The sequence below is a fragment of the Sylvia atricapilla genome, chromosome 3, assembly GCF_009819655.1.
Source record: "Sylvia atricapilla isolate bSylAtr1 chromosome 3, bSylAtr1.pri, whole genome shotgun sequence".
Taxonomy (NCBI): Eukaryota; Metazoa; Chordata; class Aves; order Passeriformes; family Sylviidae; genus Sylvia; species Sylvia atricapilla.
Window position 1 is genome coordinate 2,307,776 of NC_089142.1, and position 14,429 is coordinate 2,322,204.

A 14,429-nucleotide genomic window follows, 5' to 3' on the forward strand; every position below is an offset into this window, starting at 1 on the left:
GTATTTGTCTAGCACAAATTAATTCTGAGTTTTCATCCCAGCTCCCTTTTTGCCCTCTGAGTGTCTGTTTGTCTTCACAAACTGTACTCTGTTGCCTTCTCTTTGCACTTTGATGCTTTCTGGTGAAACTAGGTTGCCTCTGCTGCTTTTTGCAAATTTATTTTGGGGAAATCAGGAGGGAAACAATTTATTTATTTTTATAATAGAACTGCCAGAGTAGTTTAATAAAAATCAGCTATGAAGAAGAAGCTTTCAGAGTACAAATACAAAAATATTTTTTTTTTTTTTGGCACTTTGGTCTACAGTTCTCAGGTATTAAGATTTGCACATTTTTTTTCTAAGCTCTTCGGTGGTTTCCAGCTTCAGAAAGAGCCAGAATTGTCACATTTCAGAAACCAAACCTTTTATTCAGAGATATCCTCCGAGTAGTAATCTCTTACTGTATTCACTCTAGAGAGACAAGGAGAATTTTTGTAATTTTTACAATTTTTGTCATTTTTGTAATTCTAATCTTAAATATTAGAATATCTTACTTGAATTTCTTGGGTTTTTTTTAAATTCCGGATTAGTTAATATTTTCCAGCTCTCCAGCTTGCTATTAATAGATGTCCCCAGGTATTATATTTACCTCTATTTATCCCTTTTCAAATCTCTTTTCATTGCATGGCATATTCCTCACATTCCTATTATTCTTTGCTTTCTGTTCCACCCATTTATTTAAGGAAATTCTTTGTGTTGCATAACAGTGGCACAGAGACTTTGCAGCTAAAAGCTGTAAACTTTTAAGGAAAAACTCAATCATGTTTTTTGTTATATTGACATTAAAACAATTCCCTTTATGGCTTGAAGCTGGGTTACTAAATCCAGGTGTGTTGTTTATGTATTTATTATTAACTTTTAAATCAAACCTTTTTCTGTACCCCTGTATTGCTTTGCTTTGGGACTTTACACCAATTTTTGGCAATAAATCATCTCTTAAAATACTTTTCTGGAGATTTGGGTCTTCTGCTCCTGCTGTGCCCTGGGATATCATTCCCTTTCCAGCCAAAGGGGAATTCTTGTTTTCCATTTGCCTTCTTCAAAACGAGTCAGAGTTGAAGCAGATGGGTAAAACTCAATATATGGGCTATTGAGGAATGGTTGGATGGGATATTGGGAATGAATTCTTCCCTGTGAGGGTGAGGGGCCCTGGCACAGGTTTCCCAGAGAAGCTGTGGCTTCCCCTGGATCCCTGGAAGTGTTAAAGGCCAGCTTGGACTTTGGGGCTTGGAGCAACCTGGGCTAGTGGAATGTACTAGAGGACTTTTTAGAAGAAATTAAATTTATTGGCATATAAAGGCTCCATCCATCAGATGTGTCACTTAAGTGTTAAATTTGGGCTTTAAATGAGAATTTTTTTGATGTGTGAATATGGAGTTTTTCTATTCCCAACTCCATAGCTACAGGATTTCAACTCCACTATATAAAAATGATATAGAACTTGTAGTTGGGTCAGAGTCTTCCTCATCAATCATGATGAAAGAAGATAACTCAAAAGTCCCAACTCTTTGCACAGATGAGTTTGGCATAGAAAACCTTCGTTAAAGCCAAAGGAACAAAGGAAAAAGGGGAAATTCACTCATATATTCCCAGCCTTTAAGGCTGGTAAGGCTCCCTGCATTATTTAATTTGACATTTTTATTTTATAGATCATTATGTTTCATTGCGTTACTGTTTTATCAAGACCTATCACTTTTTCATGTAAGTTTAGCTGATACTTGACTGAAGTGTCTCTCCCAGAAGGAAATCTGACTTGATTTGAAAATGTCAGGAAATGGAGAGGTGCTTTACAGGACATAGGTTTAGAGGAGCAGCCCAAGATCCAGTGGTGCAACTAAGCAGGGACCATTTTCCATATCCATATCTAAAAGCTGTTTTCCATCTGGAATTCCTGGTTTCCATCCCACGCTGACTCTTGATCTGCCTTTCCATTGCATTCTCGAAGGCTCCTTTTTGCATCCCCTTCCTGAGGCTATGCTCATCTCCTTGAGTTAAAAACCTCCAAGGGTTTCTTTTGGGAAGGGTCAGTTCATCTAGCACTTGGTGGCTGTCACTGAAACGACTTTTCAGGATTTCTTAGTGCCAGGGTTGATCTCCCCAGAGCTGTTCCCACAACACCTTTTTCTTTGACTTCCCAGTTCAGGTCCTGTTTCCTTTTATTGCAGTATGCAGTGAAATTCATGTTTATTCCCACCCTTGCCCTTACCTCAAAGGTTGTTCCCCATTTGCAGGTACCATGTGTGTCCCTTTTTCCCTTCAGCAGAGAATTTACCTCTGACTTCTTTAATACATTTTTGATTGAGTGGCCCCAGAGCAGCAAGAAATGGCTTTGTAAGGCCATCCCATCAGCTCCTCCTCTGAGTCATCCACAGAATTTATAAATTGAGACTTTATATTTCTTTCAAATTCCTGATGAAGGGCTCTAAGAGCAACAGGCTCTGTAGCAGTCCCTACAGAGGACAGATAAAAATGCTGCCATTCAAGCCTTGTTCCCTTTGGACAATTTTTTTTTTTTTTTGAGATGTCATTTAGACAATTCTTAATCCACTTAACACGTGCACTATCGATATGAGGGAGTGTTAATTTTTTAATCAGTCATGAAGTAATAAGTCAAATGCATTAATAAAGCCTAAGTTCCATCCATGCTATTACATCCACATTTATACAGCAGACTTGTAATTTCATGGGAGGATGAAATGGAGTTTGGCTGACAAGACCTGTATTCTGTAGTACCATGGTGTTAATTAATAAGCCCATCTTCGACATTCTCCCCTCACTTGGCTGAAATTAAACCAGAATATCTTTTCTAGGAGCACATTCCAGCTGGGAACAGCATCTGGTCACAGGACCAGGCCAGAGGGAGTCTAAAATAATCCCCTTTTAAGGGCTTGTAGTGTGGACTTCAGCCTATAAAAACATAACCTGCAATAAGTACAAGTGAACAAGGAACAGTTCTTCATCTCCTTCTTTTTCCTACAGATTTATATAATTTTTTCCCCCCGTTTGTTGGCTGTTTGATGTACAGCCATTTTACAAATAGAAAGGGTTTGTAGCAGTGGTCTGCTTCCAGTTATTCTCAGCAAACCAATCAATACTCTGTTTATCAAACCCATTTTGCTGCTGAAGAACAGACAGGATTTTAGCAAACAGCAGTGAAAATATTTTCAGCTCTGCCATAGAAATTTTAAATACTTGCGAATAAGAAACAGATTCATTTAGTATTTTTGTTTGACAGATTTTTTGAAAAAACCCAATTTTTTTTGTGAAAACTGCCAATCTTTTAAAATTTTGTTCAAGTAGTTTACTGAAAAATATGAGAATTTTTATGAGGAAAAAAACAAACAACAACAACAAAAACCAAACAAAGACAAAAAACCAGTAACAGCATGTTCAACCCCATTTTTTACTGGCAATTTTATTCTCTTTGTTTTGTTTTTAAGGGGTAAAAAAATGAAGTGATCTGTAAGGCACCAGAAATAGCAGTTCATTGTTTTATCAGCAAATTTTCTTATCTTTATGAATTTTCATTTACTGGGTGATTCACCTGTCCTTTAATAAACCAAATAAATAAAATAGAATAACATTTTCTCTTCAGAGGCACCACACTGTAGCTGCTGTATGAGCTACTTTCTGTAGATATTAGAAAATACTTGATTTTCTGTGGTCCAGGCAGAAGTTTCTGGAAGTTTCTAGAATTCATGGACAATTTATTTTATTTAGAACTGCAGGATTGGCCAGCCCATAGTGATAAATTGGCTTCTTGCTGGAGAGGATTGATATGTTTTGATAAAACTGGATAAAAAAAGAACATGGATCACACTGAGAAGTTAAAGAATTATATTTTCTAAAGCAGAAATTCACAGTGGTTAATAAACCAAGCATTATCTCCTAGTTCAGTGCTGGTAAAGTCATTAAAGTGGTTTAAAATAAAGGAGGAGGTAAAATAAATTAGCCACATTTTAGTGCCAGTGTAGAAGTACAAAATAAGGATCTGTTCCATAAATTCTTTCAGTGTTGGGCAGGAGTTAAAAATATTTTAATGGACCCTTCTTTAAAATCTATGGAGCTGGGATTGTTTCCATTCTTTTCATCCTCATTGATCTGAAGATAAAAACATAAAGGAAGGGAATGCCCGAAATAAGAGCTTCCAGTGTTTAGTGCTAAACCTTTGGTTTGTTTATTTAATGAATAGGAAGGTGCTGGAAATTTTGGTAGGAAATTGGAAATTTTGGTAGGAATTTTGGAAATTTTAACAACCCCAACTTAATAAAATTCCCAGGCTGATTTGGAGAAAAACATGCTCAAAAGACCTTCCCATGATGGGTTTTTTTTGGGCTGTATTTTGCATTTTCTCTTGGGCCTTGACTTTGGATAACAGAGTTTGGTTTAACTCCAAATCAGTGGGTGCTGAGGTTTGGTTGTATTTCTTTACTTTCCACATTGGCACCATGGCCCTGGCACAGGTTTCCCAGAGAAGCTGTGGCTGCTCTTGGATCCTTGGAAGTGTCCAAGGCCAGGCTGGGACATTGGGGCTTGGAGCATCCTGGGACAGTGGAATATGTTCCTACCCATGGCAGGGGTTGGGACTGGATAGTCTTAAGGTCACTTCCCACCCAAACCATTCTGGGATCCCAAAGAGGTTGTGTTGCTGGTGTGAGCAGCACAGGGGCAGTTCAGGGATTCCTGGAAGAGATGAGAAAAGAGGGAACTCTTTCTGAGTATTTTCTGAGAACTCTTTGAAAATGTTAGAAGTTGTTGTCTGCCCTTTATGGAATACACTGAGAGCAGGAGCTGTAATGGATAAGTTGTCCCTCAAACTCTGGGCCATTCTTGTAATGAAGAGCTGTTAAATAGACTGAGTACATATAAATGAACAAAATGATCTTTGTGCTCCCTTCCAACCCGAAGTATTGTGTGATTCTGCGATTTAATGGAGTTAGGACCTTATTTCTCAAAAGAGCCAGGTCCTTTTTTGCTGCAGAATCGAGGCAGGGGGGAGCAGTTCTGGAATTTTTGCATTGTAGAATTTAATTCACCTGAGGCAGGGCCAGGTGGAGGTGAAACCCACGTGGCTGCTGAGACACTCCCAGGTGAGGAGCTCTCCAGCCAGCCTTAGGAAGCTGCTCCGCTTTGCCGGAGATAATTAAACGCTCCCTGGATCCAGCCAGTTAAAGAGAATGAGTTCTCTTCCCTAATCCCTCGGCTTGGGCACTCACCTGGGACATGATTAAGAGGTGAGAGTCTAAATGCTCTTAGGAAGAAAAAGAATTGAAAAGGTGTCACTCAGACGTCTTTTTCTCCTGCTCTTTGCGGGGACTTTTTTTTTTTTTTTTTTTTTTGCCAGGGTTGGAATCCCCACTGAATGAGCTCGCTAGGCGTTAATCCTCCGGGAGCGGCCGTGTTTTCTAAGTGGGAAATGGAATCCAGGATAAACAGACAATCTGCTCTTGGCACTCAGCCCTCTCGCCTCGGTGTAATAAAGTCTTCCCCATCTGCAGGGAGGTTCTTCGATGGTTTAAAGCCCTTCCAGAGCTGAAGGAACAGGGGTGCCAGCACTGGAAATCTGATAATGACCCCGATAAAGAAGGGTTTCTGTTTGCACAGTGAATAGCACATGGAGTTACATTTATAATTCCATAATTTATTTAAAAAAACGCGATCCAGTCGTTGAGGGTTCTAGAAATGTTCATACTCGTTCAAAACTTTTGCTGTGGGATATTAAAGATCCGCTAATTAAAAGCAGTGGGTGTAACTGAGGACACTGTGCCTCTCTGACAATATGAATGGACATTTCAGGAGGAATTCTGAAGTAGCCACTGAGGTGAAGAGCTGGATGTCACTGAGAGAATCACATCTCCCACTGATCATTTGAAATCCTTGCAGCTCCTCAGTGTCAGGCTGTTGAATTCCTCATTAAAGACACACAGGTTTTTGGAGAACAAGTGGGGTAATTGTTTCTCTTTCATTACGGTCTCTCCATTTAAAAAACTCTTACAAAAAAGATTTGATTAGAAATATTTCAACTGTTTTTTCACCATATAGAGGAGTAGTGAGCTGGGTTGATGCTGGGTTTTTTTTGGCATTGGATTTACCAAGTGTGCGAGACACAAACAAAATAGGATTGTTCTGTTTCATAGTCAGACTCAAGCCTAATGCAGAAAGTCACCAATACCAAGATTGTTATTAAGAATAGCCACAGCAGAAAGAAAATCCACTGTATTATGGAAAGGCTTTGAGGAAAATGAGATGTGAATCTGGTAGGACCAGCAGCATTACTTCTTTTCCTTTCCCCTGAGGTTGAATTTGATTTTAAATCTATTCTAACAGTCTCTTAGCCACACATCTGAGGATATTTGTCATGAGGTCAGGCTATAGTTCTCAGAGGAGCACCATTATTTCCTTATTCTGGGAAAAAAAAGGAGGCTGATCCTTTGAACTTCTGGATTAGCAGGAGCAGGCAGTGTTGACAAGGTGTAATTGCTGCTTCAGTTGGGAGGAAAGGTAAAGCCTCTGTTGTTTTTTAAGTTCTTTAGGACTTTCCTGTAATCTAAACTTGTTCATCTTAGGCAAGTAATTTGCTCCCGACTGATAAAATCCTTTCATAAGATTCATATTGGCTTACAAAAATAAAATACTGTACTCAGAAACCACTCTTTAATCTCATTTTAGTTGCACAATCATACACAAATCACACAGAATCACTGGGTTGGAAGAGACCTTCAAGATCATCGAGTCCAACCCATGCCCTAACATCTCAACAAAACCATGGCACTGAGTGCCACATCCAGTCTTTTTTTAAAAAACACATCCAGGGATGGTGACTCCACCACCTCCCCAGTACTTTATCACTCTTTCCATGGAAAACTTTTTCCTAATATCCAGCCTATATTTCCCTTGGTGCAGCTTGAGACTGTGACCTCTCATTCTGTCAGGTGCTGCCTGGAGAAAGAGACCCACCCTCACCTGGCTACAACCACCTTTTAGGAAGTTGTAGAGGGTGATAAAATCACCTCTGAGTCTCCTTTTCTCCAGGCTAAACAACCCCAGCTCCCTCAGTCGTTCCTCACAGGGTTTGTGTTCCCAGCCCCTCACCAGCCTCGTTGCCACCTCTGGATGTGCTGAAGTGTCTCAATGTCCATCCTAAACTGAGATCCCAGAGCTGGACGCAGCACTCAGTGTCCTTCCTAAACTGAGATCCCAGAGCTGGACACAGCACTCAGTGCCCTTCCTAAACTGAGACACCCAGAGCTGGACGCAGCACTCAGTGTCCTTCCTAAACTGAGATCCCAGAGCTGGGCACAACACTCAGTGTCCTTCCTAAACTGAGGGGCCAGAGCTGGACACAAGACTCAGTGTCCTTCCTAAACTGAGGGGCCCAGAGCTGGACACAGCACTCGAGGTGTGGCCTCACCAGTGCTGAGTACACGGCAAGAATGACCTCCCTGCTCCTGCTGGTCACACCATTGCTGATCCAGGCCAGGTGCCCTTGGCTTTCTTGGCCACCAGGACACACTGCTGTCCAGCCACACCATCCCCAGCCTATAACGACATATGGGGCCCACTGATCCCCCCAGAAGGAGTCACCCACTATGACTACCTTTCTTTTCTTTTTAATGTGGAGGTAGTGATCTGACTGACAGATGAGGCGTAATTTGGAGGCCCACTGGGCAGAAAATTTTCTTGTATGTCATCTGGCTGACCCTTTGGGTCCAGGGCCTCATACCTATTCTGAAATGGCACCTGGGTAGGTGATAAGAGTGGGAGGAGTTTTTGTTATCTCCCAAATAGGAGCCAATTCCACTCCCCTCCATCACCAGGTGTCCTCCTACTGCCCAGCAGGGGAGGCATGGAAGTCCTCTGACTCCTGGTGGGCCTCCATCAAAGATGAGATGGTGGAACTCCACCAATCTATTTCACTTTCATTTTCCCTGATACTCCTTAGCCTTTCTACGTCCTCCTTAAGCTCGGCCACCAGCAAAAGGAGATCATTCATCTGTTGACACTGCCGGCAGGCTTCTTCTGCAATACCCTGTGGTACACTGATAAGCTCAAACACTTCACACAGGATGGGGCCTGGACAGACCTTTTTGGAGGGTTCTGCTTGGCTACATACACTACTACTAACTGCACTTTTTGATTGTGTAAAAACCGTTTCAAAAACCCCAAAAAAACCAACACCAACCCAACAGAAAAACTAACCCAAAACCAACCAAACAACAAAAAACACAACAAACTAAAAACCCAACTAGCAGGAAGAAATCTGCAACCCTGCCTGCTGGCCCTGCCTGTGAGAATTGCCAGGCATACTGCTGTGCCATGCCCTCAGAGAGGTGCCACACCCCTGTTTGCCCATGGACTGCTGCAAAAACTGCAGTGCCACGCCCTCAGAGACATGCCACACCCATTTTCCCGTGAACTGCCATGCAAACTGCAGTGCCACACCCATAGAAATGTGCCACGCCCACAGAGATGTGCTCCACCCTCTGAGATGTGCCACACCCCCATTTCCCACTCCTGTTCTCCTCACCCCCTAGAACCCTCTTTTAATCACCCCTCCTGTGGCTGGAGGAAAGCCCTGCCCAATGTTTGCATGGCTAATGAGAACAATGTTGGCTTGGGAGAGCTGGACACACCACTGGCCGTGCTCTCTCCTTTTTTAACTCAACCTACAACAAAAGTTTCAATTTGGGCTCCACCAAGTTCATTGCTTTTGCTGATGGGCCACATTAAACCACAAAATCTGGAATAAATTCCATCCTCAGCCGAAGCTGGCCATCGGTTCTTGCTGAAGACCATTTCACTTCATTATTAAGCCAATTATCTCTAACTTGTATTTTTATTCTGCTGAGTGGATGATCCTTTCTGCTTCCCACCATCCAAATTCGGCTTGATGTAATGAGATCCTTCCCTGGACTGTTAAAGGCAGGGAGCAATTGGGTCACAGTTGTGGACATCCTGCAGGACAGGGGGGCCTGGCTTCACTCCAGCCCCCAGGGAACCTGAATTTTCTCTTTTCATCTCACTGAACAGATCTTTGTTACATTAAGATAGGGAGCAATTTGATTTTATCAAATCTAGACTACAGATATCCCAGATGGGTCCTCCTTTACTCCTCTGCACTCCAGACTAATTTTAATCCCAGTCTTTCAAATCCCTTTTATCAGCTGGCCCAGTCCTCTGTGACTCTTTTAGGTCTTGTTTCAGGTACTCCATTAACTGATAAAATGCTGTCACGCTTTGCCCCATTGTCAATCTTTAATATTTCCCAGCATCCTTTTTATTTCTCTTTATTTTTTTTTTTTTAAATTCAAATTTCTCCTCACGTCTCTACTGAATCCTCCTCAGTTACTCACAGAATCTGATTTTTCTCGTTTGGTGACAGCTCATTCAGGAGCCATCACTGGGCCAGATTCACCCTCTGTGGAATTCCTTGATTCTGTTGAAATCAGTGGAATAATTCTGGACTTTGTGCTGGTGTAAATGAAATAAAAACCTGCCTAATGTGATCAAAGAGCTTAACATGTCCCCACCAAAAGGCAGATCCAGTTTATTTTTAGATATTTACTTCATATGATTTAATGAAGGGCGGCATTTTTTTCCCCATTCAGAATATGTAATGACAACAAAAATGTCCAATTTTAAATTGTAAAATCCAAACATATATAAAGCATAAAATACACTTTGTGCAGTGGACTCTCACCTGAAAAGTCTGAGAACTCATCAATATCACTATTAATTAAAATTAAGTGAATTATGTGGCCAGACCCTTCAGAAGTTGGATCTTTCAATAATATTGTGAGTCATAAACACATCAGAAATGAAAAAAATTCTGTTCAAAGTGTAACTGAAAATAGGAATAATTATTTTAAGTGCTGTAACATGTGCTAATCTTTCCTGCACTTCTGCTGTCATAAAATTTGAAGTTGAGCCAGGCTTTCTTTGACACTTTGAGCCTGTGGATATTGTGAAAGTTTGGAATTATTTGTGTGATCTTTTAAGGTGTGTTTAAACACACAAAGGTGTGTTTAAACACACCTTTGACATTTGTTTTTATCATCCTCAATATTATTGATATTTTATAATAATGATAATTATTTAATAATCAATTCTATTATCCGTATCTCCCCAAAAACAAAACCCAGTCAAGACAATTAGACATAGAATTTTTCATATTTTAATGCTCTATTTAGAATATTTAAAATATTTTTCTAGTTTTCAATTATATATTTGTTAGAATAATTAATTTTTTTTCTCCTTTAAGCTAATAAACTGCTGTAATAACATCACTGTCTTCTCATCTCTCTGTATAGTTTATTTCACAATGGCGCTGTCTGAACAAACAGATTTGGTAGAGTTGACATAAATATAAAATATTGTGCAAAAAAGCTCAGGTATAAACAGTGCTAAATCAAAGTACTTTCAGGAAAACATCAAAAAAAACCCCAAAGGACTGTGCTTGGAACTGCAGAGACAAAACCCTGAGTGTGCCCTGGCTAATTGTCACTGCTAAAACCCGATTTTATTTTGAATTTGCAGGCAGAACTGGGCACGCCGAGGTCGTCCGAGTGGTGTTTGAGCCACAAAACATCAGCTTTGAGCAACTGCTCAAGGTCTTCTGGGAGAATCATGACCCGACACAAGGTAGAGTGATGAGCGAGCCAGTATTTAATTATCTTACTAATTACAGCTGGGATAATTAGTGTTTGAGCTGCATGGAAGAGATGAACCTTGAAATCACACTGGAGCTCAGGAATATGATTGCAGACATTTATTGACAGAGAAAGAGAGGGAGAGGGAGAATGGGAGCGCAGAAGCTCTGAGTGCCCCTCCTCCCTTACAGCTGCCTGGCTGGGAAAATTCCCACAGAGTGGCACAGGAGACAATGGAAAATTCTCTTCAACTTTGATTATGACAATTTATTCTGCAATTTCTTTTGTCTCTTCAATTAGAGCGTATTTCTTTGCATCTTCAAAATTTCTATTATTTTGTTTTATATTATTTTATATTATTTTGTAATATTTTATAATATTTTATAATATTTTATATTACTCTATATTATTTTCTTTCCTTTACCTTATTCTTTATTTTTTAACTTTATTTTTAACTTTATTTTATTTTATTTTATTTTTTAAATTTTTGTTATTTGGGGGTTTTTAAAGTTTTATTTTATTTTGTTTCATATTTTATTTTACTTTACCTTATTTTGTTTTTCTATTTTATTTTATTTTATTTTGGTTTTTAAAAATTTTTGTTATATGGGATTTTTTAAACTTTTATTTTATTTTTGTTTTAAATTTTATTTTACTTTATCTTATTTTATTTTTCTATATTATTTTATTTTACTTTATTTTGGTTTTTTAAAAATTTTTGTTATTTTGGGGTTTTTAAAGTTTAGTTATATTTTGTTTTGTATTTTATTTTGCTTTACCTTATTTGCTTTTATTTACCTTATTTTATTTTTCTATGTTATTTTATTTTACTTTATTTTATTTTTTTTAAACTTTTGTTATTTTAGGGTTTTTTACGTTTAATTTAATTTTGTTTTATGTTTTATTTTATTTTACCTTATTTTATTTTAATTTACCTTATTTTCTTTTACTTTGGTTTTTTAAAATTTTTCTTATTTTTGTTTTTTTAAGTTTTATTTTGTTTTGTTTTATATTTTATTTTATTTTACCTTATTTTATTTTTCTATTTTATTTTACTTTATTTACTTTATTTCATTTCATTTCATTTCTACCCTTTATCCTTCATCACAGCCTGGGATTTTACATTTTTCAGCAATACTGAGTATATTTTGTGATTAGAAAAAGGGAGCAAAAAAGGAGTTAGAGCTGTTGTGCAGAGTGGATCGTTCTACCTATCTGCCTTATCCAAACCTTTGGATTTAATTTATCCTTCTTGGCAGAGGTTTTGTGCTGACACGACCCACATCTGTGCAAACAGAAATGGGAAACTGTGTACAGAAAACATTTTGCATGTTTATAGAGTTCAAATAAACCTCATCCCTTCTCCCATTTCCCAGAAACGCTGCACACAAGTAACTCATTTCAATATTTGAACAGCCATCGTAATTATGCCACTTGTTACCGCATCTGGGAACAAAAAAATTGCAGATGATACCTCCAAAATGTGATGCCATCCTGGGAAAGAGAAGCTCAAAGAGGGATCCAGGGACTATTGTAGATAAGTGTCTTCCACTGAGCCCAAAGTGATTATTGCAACTTCTGCCTGTATGGAAAGGGCTTGAGTCAGGAATTTTCTGTCTGCAGGGCCAGGAAATCAGAACATTTTGTGCAGTTCCTCTGTTGCCATCCCAGGGATCTATGGAAATATTGCTGGGGATTTGAAGAGAGACAAAAGAAAAAAAAAAAAAAAGTATATAGAAGTCAGAAAACTGCCCCAGTGATGGGAGTAGACACATTAAAGAGAGAGATCACCATGTTAGTGGGGTTGGATATCAGGAAAATGTTCTTTTAGAGAGTGGTTGGGCAGTGGAACAGCTCCCCAGGGAGCCTCCCTGAGGCTGCCAGAGCTCCAGGAGCATTTGGACAATGCTCTCAGGGACAGTTTGGCATTGCTGGGGTGTCCTGGGAGAGCCCAAGGAACTGGATCAATGATCCTGGTGGGTCTCTTCCAACTCAGGATATTCCATGATTGCATGACCAAGTCATCCTGGCAGGTACCTCGTGACAGGTTGAGCACCTGACCCAAATAGACTGGGACAATCTCCAGTAGCTGGGAGCTGCAGCTTGGAAAGTTCCACTGTGGGAGGAAACAGCTTCGCATCCCTCAGTGTAATTAAACATTGGAGTCTTTTTCCATCACCATCCTTTCGAGTCTTTCAGATAGGATAATCCATCACTTTAAAAGAGGGGCTTGATTCCAGTCAGGAGAGGAATCCGTGATTCCGTTGAGTGCAAGTGGCCCATGCTGTTGATTTATGAGCCTCCCTTTCCAGCCCCTTGCCTTAGAACTGTGTTCAGGATGATTCATCTGCCCCATCCCTGAAAAACTTGGAGCTCTGCATTGAGACAGACTCTTCCCTGTGGCAGGAGGTTGGAACGAGGTGATCTTTAAGGTCTCTTCCAAACCATTCCAGGATTGTGTAAATCTGCAACAATTCCACCCTCAAATCATGCTGCTGGGCCTTCCTGGTTTTCTCGTAGAGTTTATGAAAGTGTTTTGCTTTCTGTCCTAGTTTTCTGGTTTTAGATCTTTTTCTTGCTCTTTTATCCTTTGGATTATCAGAAATTGGCCATCACCAGAAGGTGGCTTCTTTCTTTCAGCTTGGAGAAGAGAATCTTCAGGGCAGCATCACTGAGGCCTTCCAGTACCTACAGGGAAGACAGAGAGGAATATTTACAAGGGCCTGGAGTGAAGGAAAATAATAGCTTCAAACTTAAAGGGAATAGGTTTAGATGGGATATTACCAAGGAATTCTTGGCTGTGAGGGTGCTGAGGCCCTGGGGCAGGGTGTCCAGAGGAGCTGTGTCTGCCCCTGGTTCCTTGGAAATGTCCAAGGCCAGGTTGGAGATAGCCTGGAGAACCTGGGATAGTGGAAGGTGTCCCTGCCTGTGGCAAGGAGTTGGAATGAGATGGTTTTTAAGATCCCATGCAACCCAAACCGTTCTGTGTTCCCATGACTCTCATGGACTGGTTGTTTTGATACATCAGGACAATTGGCCCACATGTCTTACTCATGTGTTTGGATTCTTCCTGATTGCCAGAGCTGGGAACTGATGGGCAGGGATTTATGATTCTTCATCTTCCAGGTATGAGAAATGGATATCTGCTGAAATAATTTGGACAACACCCACCTTAATCAATCTTTTTCCATGTCTGTAGTCTTGGCTTTGGCGGTGATTGGGATCACCCTGTGGCTTACAGAGAACTGGGAAGTGCCTGAAGGACTTTAGGCTTTAGGATGACTGAAGTTCACTATCTGGGCACACTGATACGTGGATGAAGTGTAGTAGTTGTGATAACAGGTCAGATAAACTCATCAGCTGCATTTATGATTCTTTCTGGCTCTAAACCAAAGAAAAATCATGACATTATGTCTTTATATCCTCATACAGCTGAGGTTCAGCACTGTTCCAGTCTGTGCTTTCAGAAGAAGGCTGGATGTGGCAGATGTGTGATTCACTCTTGGATTTCTGGCAGCTGGGAAGCATCACCTAATTAGCCCAGGCAGGAGGCCATGCTAATGTGTCTGAATTCCTTCTGGGAAATGAGCTCCTGTCTCCATGTGACACCGAGCCATGGAGACACATCAGTCCTTCACAACTGTCTCAGGCACCAAGCATGGCAATGCTTGATGGAAACACTCCCAAACCTTCATCTAAGCTTGCATCAATAGAATTTCTACGTGGTTCTTCTGTAATAAT

At 40.0% G+C, this 14,429-nt stretch overlaps 1 protein-coding gene across 1 annotated transcript in view; it reads left to right on the forward strand.

Annotated features, from left to right (window-relative positions):
- Positions 1-14,429, forward strand: part of MSRA (methionine sulfoxide reductase A) — a 233,946-nt gene that overhangs the window by 123,667 nt on the left and 95,850 nt on the right. The window contains exon 4 of the mRNA XM_066314612.1: positions 10,576-10,680. Within this exon, the coding sequence (XP_066170709.1) occupies positions 10,576-10,680 (105 nt within the window). The remainder of the gene's footprint in view (positions 1-10,575; positions 10,681-14,429) is intronic.